Source organism: Alternaria hordeiaustralica (assembly GCF_023758085.1).
Source record: "Alternaria hordeiaustralica strain BMP 2776 chromosome Unknown scaffold_3, whole genome shotgun sequence".
Classification (NCBI taxonomy): domain Eukaryota; kingdom Fungi; phylum Ascomycota; class Dothideomycetes; order Pleosporales; family Pleosporaceae; genus Alternaria; species Alternaria hordeiaustralica.
This window is the reverse complement of record NW_026056775.1, coordinates 1,377,269-1,391,671: the sequence shown is the minus strand read 5'-3', so window position 1 is coordinate 1,391,671 and position 14,403 is coordinate 1,377,269. Positions and strand designations below refer to the sequence as shown.

Genomic DNA, 14,403 nt, shown 5'->3' with positions numbered 1-14,403 from the left:
AGAGCTCACGGGCGCTGTCATTCGTGGACTCAGATCCCAATCGGGCAAGGCGCCAGGCCTGACCAAGGATCTCACAAGAGCTTCATCTTCATGCGCCGGATCAACACGATTTCCAACACCCTCGCCAACCTCTTGTTGCTGCTTCACAAGTGCGCTTTCTGCGCTATCTCCTTATACTGACATTCCTCAGCATCTAGTCATCTCAGCGCTTCCGCTCGACTGTGCCACACGGAGCATTCCTTCTGCAGGGTTATTTCTGTCTTGCGAGCACTCGCAACCTCGACCTCTACAAGCAAATCGCGTGTAAAAATATCGAAACGGCTGTAGACTACCTCAAGATTAATTCATGAGTCTACGGATCCTTGACTCGGACTTCGCGTCACGCTGTCAAGCAAGTCACCGCGCTCACTAAGGCGACTGGTCATAGTAAGTACTTCACACCCAGCACTCACGTCGCGCAAAACCATCGCACGAATTTCGACAATCCACGGGTCCAGCAGTTCAGGGAACGATGGAATCGCCCGCTGGCTTTCTGCTACTGACATCGCGACGACCATATGCTGACACGTCTTGCTTACAGCACTACCACCACTCTACCTACCCCACAAGAGGGTGACAATATCAGAAACCCATCCAGAACCACATCTTGGACCCGTAAGTACCCAATCGCATACCCGAAGTTCGGTTCGAGTTTCCGCCACCCTCTCATCATGTTATGATTCCAGGCTAACGGCTGCTTCGTCCAGGTCTCCGCTTACAGGTCTCACATAACAACAATGCCGCCGAAACGAAAGTTCAAAGGCACAAAGGTCATCTCTAACAGCCCTCTGAAGGCACCGCGTAAGTCCGCAAGCCTACTACAATTGCCTCTTGATGCTCCCTATAGGGTTATGCTAACCTTGGCATAGCCGCTAGCGCATTGTCTAATAAGCGAAGTAGTCTTCAGGGTTCGAAGACATCTCGCCTTGCTCCTTCAGTACCGTTCCAAATGACAACGCGTCGCGGTGCAAAAGGCACGTCTAACCACACGAGCTCGGCTGGTCCATCTAGCGCAAGCTCTGGCAGCCGTCGTAGTTCTCTGGATGAAAACGCGCAAAACGAGGATGCAACTCCCGACCATGAGGATGCGCGACCAGCCAAGCGCAGCCGAACATCGTCCGATTCTGGTTCGCCGCAGAGATCCAATGGCTCATTCGACAACAACACACCCATGAATGGCACCCAAACTCCAGAGCTTCAGAAACCTGCATCTAGTGCGACTTCAACGGCACCAAAAACAGCAGCAAAGAGGAGACGCGCATCAGACGATTCATCACAGTCCAGCAAAACACGTCCAAACGGAGTTCTCACCCGAACCCAAAGCGATGTCTCCGAACAACAACCGCGCAAAAAGCGCAAAACAAAAGAATCGCAAACCGACACCGCCGCCGACCAACCTCCTGAGTTAACTGATGCTAGCACTGCACCCAACTCACCTGAGCAGGTTCCAGATGTTGACGGCAGTCAAAGCCTTCAGAACGTTTTGCCGACCAATGGCGATGCCCCTGCAAAGTCCGGCAGGCGTTTGCCCGGTCGTCGGCGCCAACCGCATCCGGACATCAATGTGGAGACTGATTTGCGCCGACAGCTCAATCTTAAGATGAGCTATCGCAGTCTTGCAAAGGTCCAAAAGGCTTTATTAGAAGAGTTGGCAAACCGTACTACGAAGAATCTTGAAGATGACCCTCAGTATCACAAGAAATGTCCGGAGTACGAAGCCGTCATGGCCCAGCTGGACCAACGCCGCGACTCCCGTCTGGACCAGATCAATTCTCTGCGCACATATCGACTCGAGGAATTAGAGCGCATCCGCGTCGCCGAGGAGCACATTCAGCGAGAGCAATACGTCAATCGATTCCGGGAACTTCAGGATGACTTTATGCTCCAAATATTCTTCCGCGCGAAGCAGCTGGAGCGGGAGATGAAGAGCCAACACGCTGATGCCACAGACGACGAAGATAACATCCTTCCGCCAACATTCAGTGACGAAGTTCACCATGCCGAAGACTATCGCATCGGATCAAAGTTCGCCTCACGGAGCAGGGCTTACGTTGAGGCGGACAAGGAACTTGAGAACGACTCAGTACGACGGAAGTTCACTGCAGCACGAGTTGCCTTTGTTGAGAACGATGAAGAGGCTGATGATTCCATTGAGGACGTAGCTGGTGGCTTTGCCAAGTTTGACGGCCCAGATCGCACCGAAGCTATTGCGCATTACAACATTGCGAGCCTCGCTGATGCTGCCATCGAAGTCGAAAGGACGCCAACACCACAACCAGAACCAAAGGCGATTGAGGTCATTCCAAATGAGCATGCTGCTCTGCTCATGATGCTTGCAGATATATCAGCACATCAGCCGCGTACCACTGCCGCACCAAAACCTCAATACCACTACCCAGATCCTCGTCAGCAGCCCCCACCGCCGCCGCGAGCGACAACACCGGTTATCAAGCAAGAATTTGTGCGAGAAAAGTCGCCGGAATTCGCACAGCCAGCCATGCCACTAGGATTGCCGTCGCAAGCTGCGCATAGCAGTCCGCCCAAAGTTACCCAGGTCGCAGTGGATCTTACTCAAAATGTTTCCCATTCGGAGCCCAATGCTGCACCGTCAACGAAAGAGACTGAGGCCCCTGCAAAGACAACTCCAAGGTTATCCACACATAGAATCATGGATATTCTCAATGACGATCAAGAAGTCCCAGTCTCGAGGACAAGGGAATCGCAATCCTCAACTCAGCAACCCAGCACACCATCAATGCGGGAATCTTCCATACATCCTCAAACGCCATCTAGGAGCGATGCTCTCAGAGTAGACGCTGTCATGAACAAGGAAGAGCCACCTATTGACCAGGCACTGATGGACGCATTGAGTGGCCCGCCTCAGAGCAACCCACCTTCGTCACCCCCATCGAACACTCAATCGTGGCAACACCCAAGTGTGCCACCCCAGACACGAGAGTCTGACGAGTCCTTACGTCGTCGGGATCCTCTGCAAAAGATCAGGGAACTTCTAGACCGGAAGGCACGCGAGCTTGGTCGAGAACCTCCAGACCGTTCTCACTACAGACAGGCTCCTGCTCACTGGAGAAACTCGATGCTCCCAAGCATAAACACCCAAGACCGAGGGGAAGTCGCGGCATATGATCCGACCAGGCCATCTACTGGGCTGTATGATGCATTACCGGGTAGCTATCATTCGCGTCGGCAATCCCATGAACAAGCTCCTCAGCCATGGGAACATGGCAGGAGGACAAGTGGCCATCAAGTCTCCCAACAATCGGCAGCATCGCCATATCAGGCCCATGCCCCTCAGCCTCACTATGGGGAACATAAGCAAGGCCCAACCCCACCAACACATCAAAGCCCGTATGCACCACCGTCAGGATCGTTGCCACTCCCTCCAAAGCCACCTGGTCCACTGCCATCAGCGCCGCCGATCAACTTCCGTTTCGCGCATTATGATCCTGCGCCGCCACGCCAACCGTATCCACCGCAATCACCAAGCTACCCACCCACCTCACATCCGCCACAAGGTCCGCCGCCACCGTCATACCAACCAGCATATGGTAGTGCTCCGTCCTACCAAGGCGGTTACATACCACCTCCAGGATCCTTCCAAGCACCACCCCCACCACCCTCCTCCATGGCCCCATACCAACCGCTTAAGATCCACCAGTACGGCGGCCAACCCATACTCCCCGCAAACATGGCACCACCCCCACATAGTGGACCACCGCCTCTACCCTTCATCGGCCAATCTGGACCACCGCAACAACAGGGGCCTCCTTCTCAGCACCAACAACAACAGCAGCAGCAGCAGCAGCAGCAGCAAGCTTACTCTCCAACGCATCCCCATCCCCCACCGATGCAATACGAGCAACGCGAAGCGCACTCTCAGAGTAACGGTGAACGGTCTTCAGATTCACAATCAAGACCTAGACGGCAGTACAGAAGCTATCACGCCCCCGGCACGCAATTCCGAAGCTACCAAGGTCCCGGAGAACAGCGGAGGAGAGGCGGCTGAATGACGCACCACTAATTGTACATTACGATCCCACATGCCCTTCGCTACTAGTCTCATCTTTCCTTACCCTCTCCTTCTCCTTTCTGTCCATCTTGTACAGGGAAAAAGGTTGCATACAGCGAGGAACCTCTTGTTTTTGTTTTCTTGGATAAACGGGCATTTGCATGTTTCTTAGCTGCATTGGCGTTGTACTATCTTGTTATACACGTGATTTTCTCTTTTGCATAGCCCCCTCCTTGTTTGTAGCATCTTTTCCAATTGGATACCCTGGGCGGTTTGCGCAGGATCTTGCGTGTGGGTGCGTTGTTTGGTAGAAAGGTTTATTTGACTTGTTACATGCATGTTTTTGTCGTCTTTGAGTGTGACTTGTTCATGATGTCTTTGCCACGCTGAAGATTGTTCATCCTCTATTGAAAGAAAGTATACGCAAAAACTGGGTATCACTAATACTACACTACATCCCGCTCACGATATCTGCACGAGCACTTCGCACAAATCCGTTCCTCCCCTCTACGCCCTCCTCTTCACCCTAGGCGTAGGCGTCCACTCCCTCCCCAACCCCGATCCTCTCCCCTCACTCCCAAATCCAGCAGTCCCCCCACCCCTCGGCGTCGCCCCACCCATCCTCTCAAACAGCCTCTGAGCAGCCGGCGTCAAATCGCCCTTCGCCTTCCTTCCTGGCGTCATGCCCCCAACAACAGCAGTAGCCGTCCCACCCCTCCTAGGCGTGGGTGCACTCAAAAACCTCGGCGTCTCGCTCGTAAAGATGCCCAAGCCCGATCCCGTTGGCTTCGCCTGAGTATGTGGATTCGATCGTTTCGCGCCGATTTTGTCGACCATTCTGTGATGCATCTTCTCGCGCGAGGAGGAGTCGTTTATCGTGAAAGGTGTCGCTGTGCTGCTGCTATCTAGACCGTAGCGTTCTAGGAGGTCGGTTGGCGCGTCGTCGTCGTCTGAGGAAGGGGAAGGCGGTTGTGCGTCGACGAAAGCGTAGCCGTTTACACGGGGTGTTTCGCTGCCTGTGTATCCTCCCTCGCTGGGATTAAGACGCGGACGTCCTGCGACAGCGTCACGCACAGCGGAGAGAGTGGGACTGGACGGGCGAGGAGGCTCGGCTTCCGGGGCGGGAAGACGCGTGTTGTTGTAGAGGACTTTCTTTGGGGGCGCGAGAGATGTGTTCTCAGCTTCTTGGGCCCGCGTTGGCGCCCATTGTTCTACGCTGTCCGGGCCGAACATGAAGCTGTTTAGGGCGGTGTGGCGGTGGCCTGTGGGTGCTGCGGGTCGTTCGTCGAGGTTCTGGCTTGGTTTTGTGCTGAGGACGATTTCCTTGCCTTCGGATGCGGCGGCGCGGGCTTCGAGGACTTTCTGTTGTGCTATGCGCTGTTTGCTCGCGTACATGTTTCCTTCGCGGAGCCAGACGTTCTTGTCGAATCGCGCCTTGTTCTGCTTGTCGATGATCTGACTGAAACTCTCCTGGTCTTCGCTCGTGTACTTTGCTTGGAATGCGCCTAGGCTCATGTTCAGGTCCACATTGTCCAGTTTGCCTAGGCCCTCATCGTCATCTTCGACTTCCGTTCCAGCGACCGTGACGGGTGTGTCCGCGCCCCATACACTTGGAGTCTTGTCGCCAGCGCCGCCTGTCTTGTCGAGCCTCGTTCTCGATGCCATCTTCCTTTGCCCACTCGGCACTGGTGTCATGACCTGTGTGAGCTTCTTGCCAGCCTCTCTTATCCATGATCGATCATTGCTTTCCACAGCATTCAGATACTCTCGTTGTGCGTCGGCTTCGGCTAGCCCTGGGAAGAAGTCGCGGCGAATGATGTGCGAAACGGCGGAAACATAGGTATCTTCGTCTAGGACTACGGAGGGACGCTTTATGCGTTTCGGTGCGGGAGGCGGTGGCATGAGCGCATTCGACGCGCTACGCTTCGTGAGCGCTGTTGGGTTGGAGTTGGACATGATGTGGTCGGGGTGGGGTTGGAGTTGCAGGGCGTGTGGAAGTTTTCTAGTGGGAGGTGGCGGCGGTGCAAATAACGACGAGGTTCGGACGCCACTGAACGGCGGAGGGTGGGTTTCCGTAAGTGTTGTGCACCCACGCGGGCTGGTGGATGAGCGTTGGCGCAAAGCGACTTTCGTGGACGATGATGTCTTAGCGCGGCAGAAAGTCTCCACCGCCTCCAGCCCTACCAAGGGTTGCGAGTGAAGGTACCTGCATAAGTACCAACACCAGTGACACAAGACACTTGGTTAGCCGCATGATGTCAAATCTTCATTGTTTGAGCAGAATGTGGTCACTTGGATAGACAGAACGTGGCGCTACTCTTAGCATTGTTTCCCTAGCATATCTGCATTGAATCTACGTGCGGTCGCATCACCGTACCCTATCATGAGAAACTCCACGTAACTCAGATAGTCTTGTACCAACGAAACGATACTTTTGAGCCTGTGCTCTTCTGTGATAACATCATATCCAATATCCCGACCCTATACAGGGCGAGTGCCTCGTGACACTTCGTAACTCGGGGCCAAATCGTGATTCTTTCAGCAGCGCACTAGGCTCAATGGCGAGTGGAGTAAAATACGGCATCCTGGCCAGTAGCCATGATCTAGTAGAAGGACTCGACCATAGCGTCCTTGTGTGTAGTGTTGATGTTGGAAGGGCCGTTGCCCTCACCGAGCCTGAAGACAGACTCGACGACGGAGAGCTCGGTCGCTGTGGTGTCAAGACCTAGATATTGAGATTAGCCCATGTTTTCGCTGACATTCTGAAGACTTATACGCACCAGTGACGGCCATCCAGTCATTGACAACCATACCCGCACCAACGACAGCGCTACCGCGGTTCACACTACCAGCTACAAGCGGCACTTGGAGCAAACTCGACAGCTCGTCTTGATCCTGAATGCTTGTCTTTGGGTGCACGATACCACCCTGATTGCTCAGAGCCATGTAGCTTCCTGTGAGCACATTGTCCGCGATGGTTTGCCTGAACACCTCCACACCCAGCACATCGGCTATGATCTCCTCTGTTTCGCGTTCTATGTCCGGGTGTACGAGAGCGACGTGGTCGTTGCAACATATTACGTTGCCCAGCGCTGATAGTCGCTCTTCTATCCTCTGGATCTTGACTTCGTCGGGTATGGAATTTCGGAGATGCTGGAGTTCTTGGTCTGTGGTTGTGGTGGGGACGAGGAGGCCTTTCTTGTTACTGTGCACTTGTTAGGTTTCGTCTTGGGGCGTGTGTCGCATAGCGCAAGCTATCGCGGGACTTTGAACGTACCCAGCGGTCAGTCTGCCGATGATCCTGGTTCCGGCAATGGTGGCGTGGCAGATGGGAATGACATCTTGGAGTTCGGCTTCGAAAACACTGTTGCGCCACCGTCAATACTAATTTCTCGCAGCGTTTACTGGCCACAGTCGCATAGCATGTCACCATACTGTAACAATCCGCGAAAAACTATAGAGCTATGCGCACCTGTAAAAGTTCTCGCTCGCGCCGACTGCGACGATCGCGTACGCGTTGGTGAGGGTAGCGAAGACACCGACTTCGTTTGAGTTTTCGAACTGGGCGCGGACAGCCATGATGGTTGAGTTGAACGTCGAGTATGTGTGTGAGGCTCTGTGGGGAGTGGAGAGGAAAAAGAAGGGTCTTTAGTACGTGGTTAGTGAGCTTGTGAGTGAAGTCTGCAGAAACTGTGAAGGCGGGACTATTTTGTAAAGAGCGACATCATAAGCCCCGCTACTGGATTGGGCCTAGCGCCTTCGACTCATCTTGAGTGAACCGAACCCTGCATACTGGAAGGGCCCACCGCGTCCCTTCGCCACTGCATCTGCATGTTGGCGCTGGAACGGCTGTGACCGTGGAAGTGAAGAGTCATCACTTGGCGACTGCGTCAGGCAAGATGAGATGCGATGTTCATCTCGACGTGATGCGACTCATACCTGTCACCGTGCGCGCTTTCGACGTGTCACTGGGATCGCACGTCCATCATCGTGAAGCAAGCCACATCCCTTCACTTTGCGACATATGGCTGTGCACTCGCCCATTCTGTAGCCTCGCCCGACTTGCAGCCTCATGGCAACCGGTCGCATTGCTTAGCAACGACCACGAAACCTTGTGATAGACTTTCGGAGGATTACTCAAAGGCGACTCAAGTCCATCGGTGTGGTCGATACCTGATCAGAGCACCGGCTTTGCTCAAGTGCACGGTGTGAAGCTCCACATGACACATGTCATAACACTCCCGTAGTCTTCCGGCTGATCGCAGTGAAGCGCCCAACTCCTCAGGTTCAACCTTGCGATGATCAATGGAAGACGCGATAGCATAGAGAAGGTGTTCGTTATATTGACGTCTCATCGTACAGCTGACGTAGGACGCATGACTATAATTACAAGATCATATAGTTCGTCAAGCTCGAACCACAGCGAGATTATCCAGGAGCAGCGCACGGTTGGCCGCTATGCTTCAGATCCCCAGCCACCGCGACAGGCACCCTTGCCTCACATCAAACTTCCAAGACGAACTGACAGGTGACAAGCAACAGGTATGGAACATGAAGATAATAGTATTGTAAAGTGGCTGATGGCGCCAAACTGGGCAAAGCAAATGGGTAATACGCTTTCGGTCACACTAGAACAAGCAGCAAAAAGAGAACGCCCGCTAAACTGCAGCATGCCGTACACGATACGCGTGGAGAATCGAAAAGTGAAAAATGTACAATAGCGGCTGCGCCTAGACAGTAGACCCAAAACGAGATCGAAGTAGATATCGAGGAGAGCGTTCATGTCGTATCCGGAGCCAGAAAAACATTAACACTTGCGTGATGGCATGATTATGATCGTAAATGGTTCGTTATGCAAATGCATCGCGTGCAAATGTCGGGTGTAAATTGTGGGATTCGGCCTGAAGAGGACGGTCGGAGAGGTTCGCTGGACTGCGGAGTGGGTATCACTCATTACATGCGCGATGCGAGAATGGCCAACGCGACGATGACGCCGATCAGGAGCGTGCCAACTCCAGACATGACACGGTTGAGGTTGCGCCACCAAGTTGCTTTCTGGAAGGACTTGTCGTCGGCGGGCCCCATCGCTTGGGCGAATTGCTGTTCCAGGTCGGCCTGGCTGGCGGTTGGGGTACCAACAGCGTTGGGGTCGAGGGGTAGAGGAAGGAACGCGGCAATTATCCAAGCTGTATTTCTGATTAGTACATGTCCTCATTCATACGGTGGTATCTCGTGGGTTAAGGCTTACCAGGTGGGAACAGGAATCCTATACAGAAAAGCAGGATCTGTCTGTTTTGGCGCCCGAAGAGTGTGGCATGAACGTCATCGTCCAGTGATGGTGCGTTCCAAGCGCTGTACAATTGTCCTCTCCGATCGGTCCGGAGGTGCGGTGTTGAGTAACCGCTGAGCGGGTACATGTGAGGTCCGACTGCGTATACTGCTCCGTCAATCGAGTGAACGTCGTCTGCTAGCGAGACAGTATCGGCGTGTGAAGCGCGGTTCCTTGAATTGTTCCTCGGTCGGTTCCGTGGTCGGTAAATGCTGAGTGGGAAGTTGCTCTCTGAAGGAGTGCGCGATCGTCCGCTGTGGGCGGTTCCCAGCCGTACGCTCTCAGAAGACTCGGATTCCGGGGCTCCAACTGAGATGCGTTCTCCCTTTTGGTAGTAAACCCTTGCCCAAGCTGGAATGTTGTCTGCAATGAATCTCGACATATGCGACTGAGAGGATCCAGGTCGCTCGTCGCTCATCGATACTGCATCGGTACTATTGGCTCTGTTGCGCAAGTACCCCGAGTTCTTCATGCGCAGAGGGATCGATGTAGGCAGCGGCGAGATCGTGTCCATGTGTTCACTGTTATCATCGGATGAAGATCTTGTCGTAGGAGAGAAGAGCGGCCGGGGCACTGGCACTGCAGAGAACTCGGTATGACCTTCCGACGATACATTGTCCGACGACGACTGCGCGCTCCCAATTGTCTGTCCCCTCCGGCGTGGAATCGCTGTTCGACCGTTGCCCGCATAGCTTTCTTGTGAATGTGATCTGGCGCCGAGCGACCGGGAGTTTCGTGCGAGGGATCGCGAATCGCGTTCGGAAACGGAGGCGATTGTTGACAGCTGGGAGCTCCAGTGATGTACCAGCGACGGGTCGTGCATCCGGGATGCGATGTTGGGCGCGTCCTGGGATTCGGCTCGCGAGCTAGTACCGGACGGCGCGCGTACGACGGGGTAATTAATTCGGATTCCGCTCGCGAAGGATGCTGTGCTGGCTTCATGAAGAGATGGCGATGGTTGCGATGAAGCTAGTGTATGTGTTGGTTCGATGCTGGTGTATGAAATATCAGAAAACGTGAACGACTCTGTACTTTGTTGAGGATGCAATACAGGTTGTCGATAGTCAGTGTCACAAGTGAGAGCAGGCCCCCTAGCTTGACGTTCGGTTGCCGCTGGGCCTTGGGGAACTTCTGGTAACGGTCGACCGAAACTGACACTTGACGAGTTTCCGGCATTACTAATTGGGCGTGGTGTGGTGGTAGGAGCAGGTGAAGCAAAAGATGCAGCAGAGGCCTTAGGCGTTAATGCACGGTCGGAATCTCCTCCAGAAGAAGAGGGAGGAACAGCCCGGATAGTTGGCCTTGTAGATTGTGAGGAGACGACCTCCTCAAGTACCTCGAGACCTTTTGGTTCATCTTCTAATTCCGGTGGGGGTGAGGATGGGGCAGTGCTCCCCTGGGAAAATCTTAAAGACGATGGCGTAAAAGAGGATGCTACGAGGGTATCTTCCTCTGACATGCTAGTGGAGCCCGAATGTCTGAAACCCTTCTTCCGTGACAGGATAGGCTGTGGTGTTCGCGCTCGGCTCGCCTCGAACTTTGCGATGGTATTGGCGACCTGGCTGCTATTTGAAACACGAGATCCCGGCCTTTCAAAGCCATAACCCGGCGCATGACGGGGTGGGGGCAGGATTTGCGAGGGTTCGCTGGGTACGGGATATTTCTGATAGATGTCATGTCCGGGATCTTGAACAATGCGGATGGTTGACCCAGAGTCGCGGTTAGTTTGCGAGTTTGAGCGTTCGTGAAGCGGCTTGCGGATAGGAGACGTGTTTGTTGACTGCGACTGCGGCGGGTCAAATCGAGGACCTTGTGCGAGTGTTTTTTCGAGTGCGTTTTGTGAGTCTGCGCGACTGTTGCGTTGTTGTGAGGACATGCTGTGATGGTGGTGTGGGCCGAGGATGCCGAGATGTGGATTGGTTGTAAACGCGGGCGGAGAAGTCGAAACCGATCATTAATGATGGGGCGTGGGTAAAAAGACAGTAAAAATAGGACGTAAAGACAGTATGTGAAGATAGTCAAAGAGTGACAAAAGTGCTAAAACATATCAAAAAGAATGGCGGCCCGCAGGCATTAACAGTATGAGGAATGGAGGGAGGGAGGACGAGGAGTGGTGGTGAGGTGAGGACGGCGGGCGTCTGGCAGCAGCTCGGCCTAAAGAGGGTTCGTGGCTGTATGCAGAAGCAGGTTCGCGCTGCAGGAGCGATCCAATTGACAGCTCAGCCCCGGCCAGTCTGGAGCACGACCCGCGACTTATGATGACTTGTACAGAGATGGACCCAATTCGCACAATATGACTTTCGTCTAGCCTATACCGGTCGACAAGATGATATGAGCTGCTGGATGCGCGGTCCACCTGGGAGTGCGATCACTGCGACGCGCCTGGGGAACCCTCGTCGAACAGCCTTCCTAGTCAATCGGGAGAAGCGCGTCGCGGTTGAACGTTTAAAATGAAATTATATTTTGGGACGGGCCAGTGACGACGCGCAGCGTGGCGGACTAGCCGTTGAATGGCAGAGAGGCTGGCCAGTGGGCCTTTGGTTGTGCGTGCTGCAGGGGTAACGCGGGAGGGCGTGCTAAGACGTCGTGGGCGCTGATGGCGCGAGTCGCAGGAGCCGAGACGAGGGAACGGACGATCGGGGCACGTGATCCAGCGTGACCGATGGGGCTTGGCGGGGTATCGAAGGTGAATGGCTGCGCTGCGCCAACAAGATGCGCGCGACAACGCGGGGGGATCTTGTGCACCTATAAACAACGCCCATGATTCTTTTCCTGCCTCTCCTGTAGCGCGTTTGACGTGCGGCTGCTTTTTTGCAACACCTCGCCATGCCTCCACCCCTCAACGGCTGGCGCGACAAGCTCAGTGCGCTCGAAGACTTGTACCAGCGACATGTCAAGGGCGGTAAGTTGGCGCTCCTCCACCTCAAACCCTCTTAAACGCCTGCGCGACCCACATCGGACGAACTCTGTTGCGCTTTCCTGTCGAAACATCGCCATGAGGTCTAACGTGGTGCCAGTTCCCAAACCGCCTGTTCTTTCGTCGAGAGTTGCGGCGCTTCTGTCGGTACGTTTCAAGTTTGCTCCCCACCACCATTGCCATTGTTCTCACCCAATGGCACCGCACGCGCCAAACATGCTGAAGTAGCTAACACCCACGCCCGCAGGCCGCCTATGTCTTCATCTACGTAATCCCCTTCTACCTGTCGCCCGCCACGCGACCCTCTCCGACTCTTACGCGCGATGCGCCGTCGTCGATACGCGCCCGGGTGCGCGCAGTGACCTTTTCCACCGTCCTATGCTCCGTCCTCACCATCGTCGTACTGTACCAACATGACGCATCGGCCATGGAGATCATCCGTTTGCTTGGCATCTGGCCTGTTTCACTTGTAGATACCATCCGGACCATGCTTCTGGTGACTATCCTATTCGCGGGTCCCATCTTCGAGCATGGCATTGTAGACGGTGACTGGAGAGACTGGATCAAACTAAAGGGCGTCCACGAGACCCTGAGCAGCTGGATCGGATACAGGAACTACATAGTCGTGGGTCATCTACTCTAGTCCACCCCTTCCTATTCTAACCTGCCCAGGGCCCCGTCAGTGAAGAAGTCGTGTGGCGCTCGTTAATCATCCCCCTCCATGTCCTCGCGCAGTTCTCCGGCAAGCAGATCGTCTTCCTCACGCCACTGTACTTCGGCATCGCGCATCTCCACCACCTCTACGAGTTCCGCATAACCCACTCTGAAGTCCCGTTCTTCGTCGCCGTGCTCCGCTCACTCTTCCAGTTCACATACACGTCGCTCTTCGGTTTCTTCGCAGCCTTTGTCTTCATAAGAACCGGAAATGTATTCACGTGCATGATAGCGCATACCTTTTGCAACTGGATGGGCCTTCCGCGGTTCTACGGCCGTGTGGGTGTCGAAGCCGGCAGTCCCATCGGACCGCCAGACGTTGACAAGAAGGATGATGAGCAGAAGAGCGTCCCACTGTATAAGGGCAGGGGTGTTGGATGGACCGTGGCCTATTACATTGTGCTTGTAGCAGGCGCTCTGGGCTTCTACTATCAGCTCTTTCCGCTGACTGAGAGCAGTCACGCCCTGCCTGTAGACTTGACGAAGGCGTAACATCACCATGCGCAGTTGGAACACACCAGGCTGCAAGCAGTAGACTACACTTAGATGTGCTGCACGTTCACGTATGAGGTATAGCACAAGTAAATATCATCGAGATGCTCATCTGAGTCTCGCAATAGCCCACCAATTATCCTTCTCATACCCCGACTCCAATACAACTCCACCAGCCTGCTCAATGTCCCCTTCAAGTTCCCCTTTCCGATACAAATGATAATACCTCAAAAACGTCTTGTCCCCATCCGGTTTCGGCGCCTCTTCTTCGTCGGCCTGACTCTCATCCTTCTTCTTCCTCCGCCCCTTCTCCTTCTCTTTCTTCTGCTTCAAGACCCACGGTACCATGACGTCCTGCTCATGGCCCTCGTCCCAACCTCGTCTACTGTCTTTCTGTTCAAGTGCCCAGACATAGATGAGTGCTCTGCCACTCTCCAGTCCAGCACCTCCACCTTGGTTCGACGGTGACGAAGGCCGCAGTAAATCCAAAACACACTTCACAGCCTCTACTCTCCGTGCCGGCGTCGACAAATGATGGATAACCGCTATCGAAATTGCGAAATCAAAAACTCCATTTGGATGAGGCAGAGAGAGGTTGTCTGCCACCACTACATCGTGCGGTTCATGTTGTTTCGCAATTTTGACAAGGTTTGTAGATCTGTATCGACGTTAACTTCCAAGCACGAAAGCCATTACTACTCGTAGGATAGACAATTCAATGAACAAGAAATTATAACATACCGATCACTACCCACAATCCATACCTTCTTATTAACAGCCAAATACTTCCCATTCCCACACCCGACATCTGCGCCTATAGCGCCATCATGCTGTTCTTTTAGGAAACGCTCGACTATGGGCCAGGGCTAGCATTCGCGTTAGTCA

General features: G+C 54.1%; 5 protein-coding genes across 5 annotated transcripts; 2 read left to right on the top strand and 3 right to left on the bottom strand.

Annotated features, from left to right (window-relative positions):
* Positions 1-776: 776 nt before the first annotated feature.
* On the top strand, positions 777-4,063 carry J4E84_002612 (uncharacterized protein; the record flags this gene model as incomplete). Its single annotated transcript, XM_049385233.1, has 2 exons — positions 777-844; positions 1,075-4,063. The coding sequence occupies 2 exons, from the start codon at positions 777-779 to the stop codon at positions 4,061-4,063; spliced, it is 3,057 nt and encodes a 1,018-aa protein (XP_049247256.1).
* Positions 4,064-4,573: 510 nt separating this feature from the next.
* Positions 4,574-6,022, bottom strand: J4E84_002611 (uncharacterized protein; the record flags this gene model as incomplete). Its single annotated transcript, XM_049385232.1, has 1 exon — positions 4,574-6,022. One exon carries the CDS (start codon positions 6,020-6,022, stop codon positions 4,574-4,576), a length of 1,449 nt encoding a protein of 482 aa, XP_049247255.1.
* A 647-nt stretch (positions 6,023-6,669) lies between these two features.
* TIF6 (Eukaryotic translation initiation factor 6) lies at positions 6,670-7,645 on the bottom strand (the record flags this gene model as incomplete). Its single annotated transcript, XM_049385231.1, has 4 exons — positions 6,670-6,791; positions 6,847-7,271; positions 7,344-7,430; positions 7,539-7,645. 4 exons carry the CDS (start codon positions 7,643-7,645, stop codon positions 6,670-6,672), a joined length of 741 nt encoding a protein of 246 aa, XP_049247254.1.
* Positions 7,646-9,019: 1,374 nt separating this feature from the next.
* Positions 9,020-9,483, bottom strand: J4E84_002609 (uncharacterized protein; the record flags this gene model as incomplete). Its single annotated transcript, XM_049385230.1, has 2 exons — positions 9,020-9,252; positions 9,315-9,483. 2 exons carry the CDS (start codon positions 9,481-9,483, stop codon positions 9,020-9,022), a joined length of 402 nt encoding a protein of 133 aa, XP_049247253.1.
* A 2,738-nt stretch (positions 9,484-12,221) lies between these two features.
* On the top strand, positions 12,222-13,518 carry J4E84_002608 (uncharacterized protein; the record flags this gene model as incomplete). The annotated part of the gene is made up of 4 exons (XM_049385229.1): positions 12,222-12,297; positions 12,413-12,459; positions 12,560-12,937; positions 12,985-13,518. The coding sequence occupies 4 exons, from the start codon at positions 12,222-12,224 to the stop codon at positions 13,516-13,518; spliced, it is 1,035 nt and encodes a 344-aa protein (XP_049247252.1).
* Between the last annotated feature and the right edge of the window lie 885 nt (positions 13,519-14,403).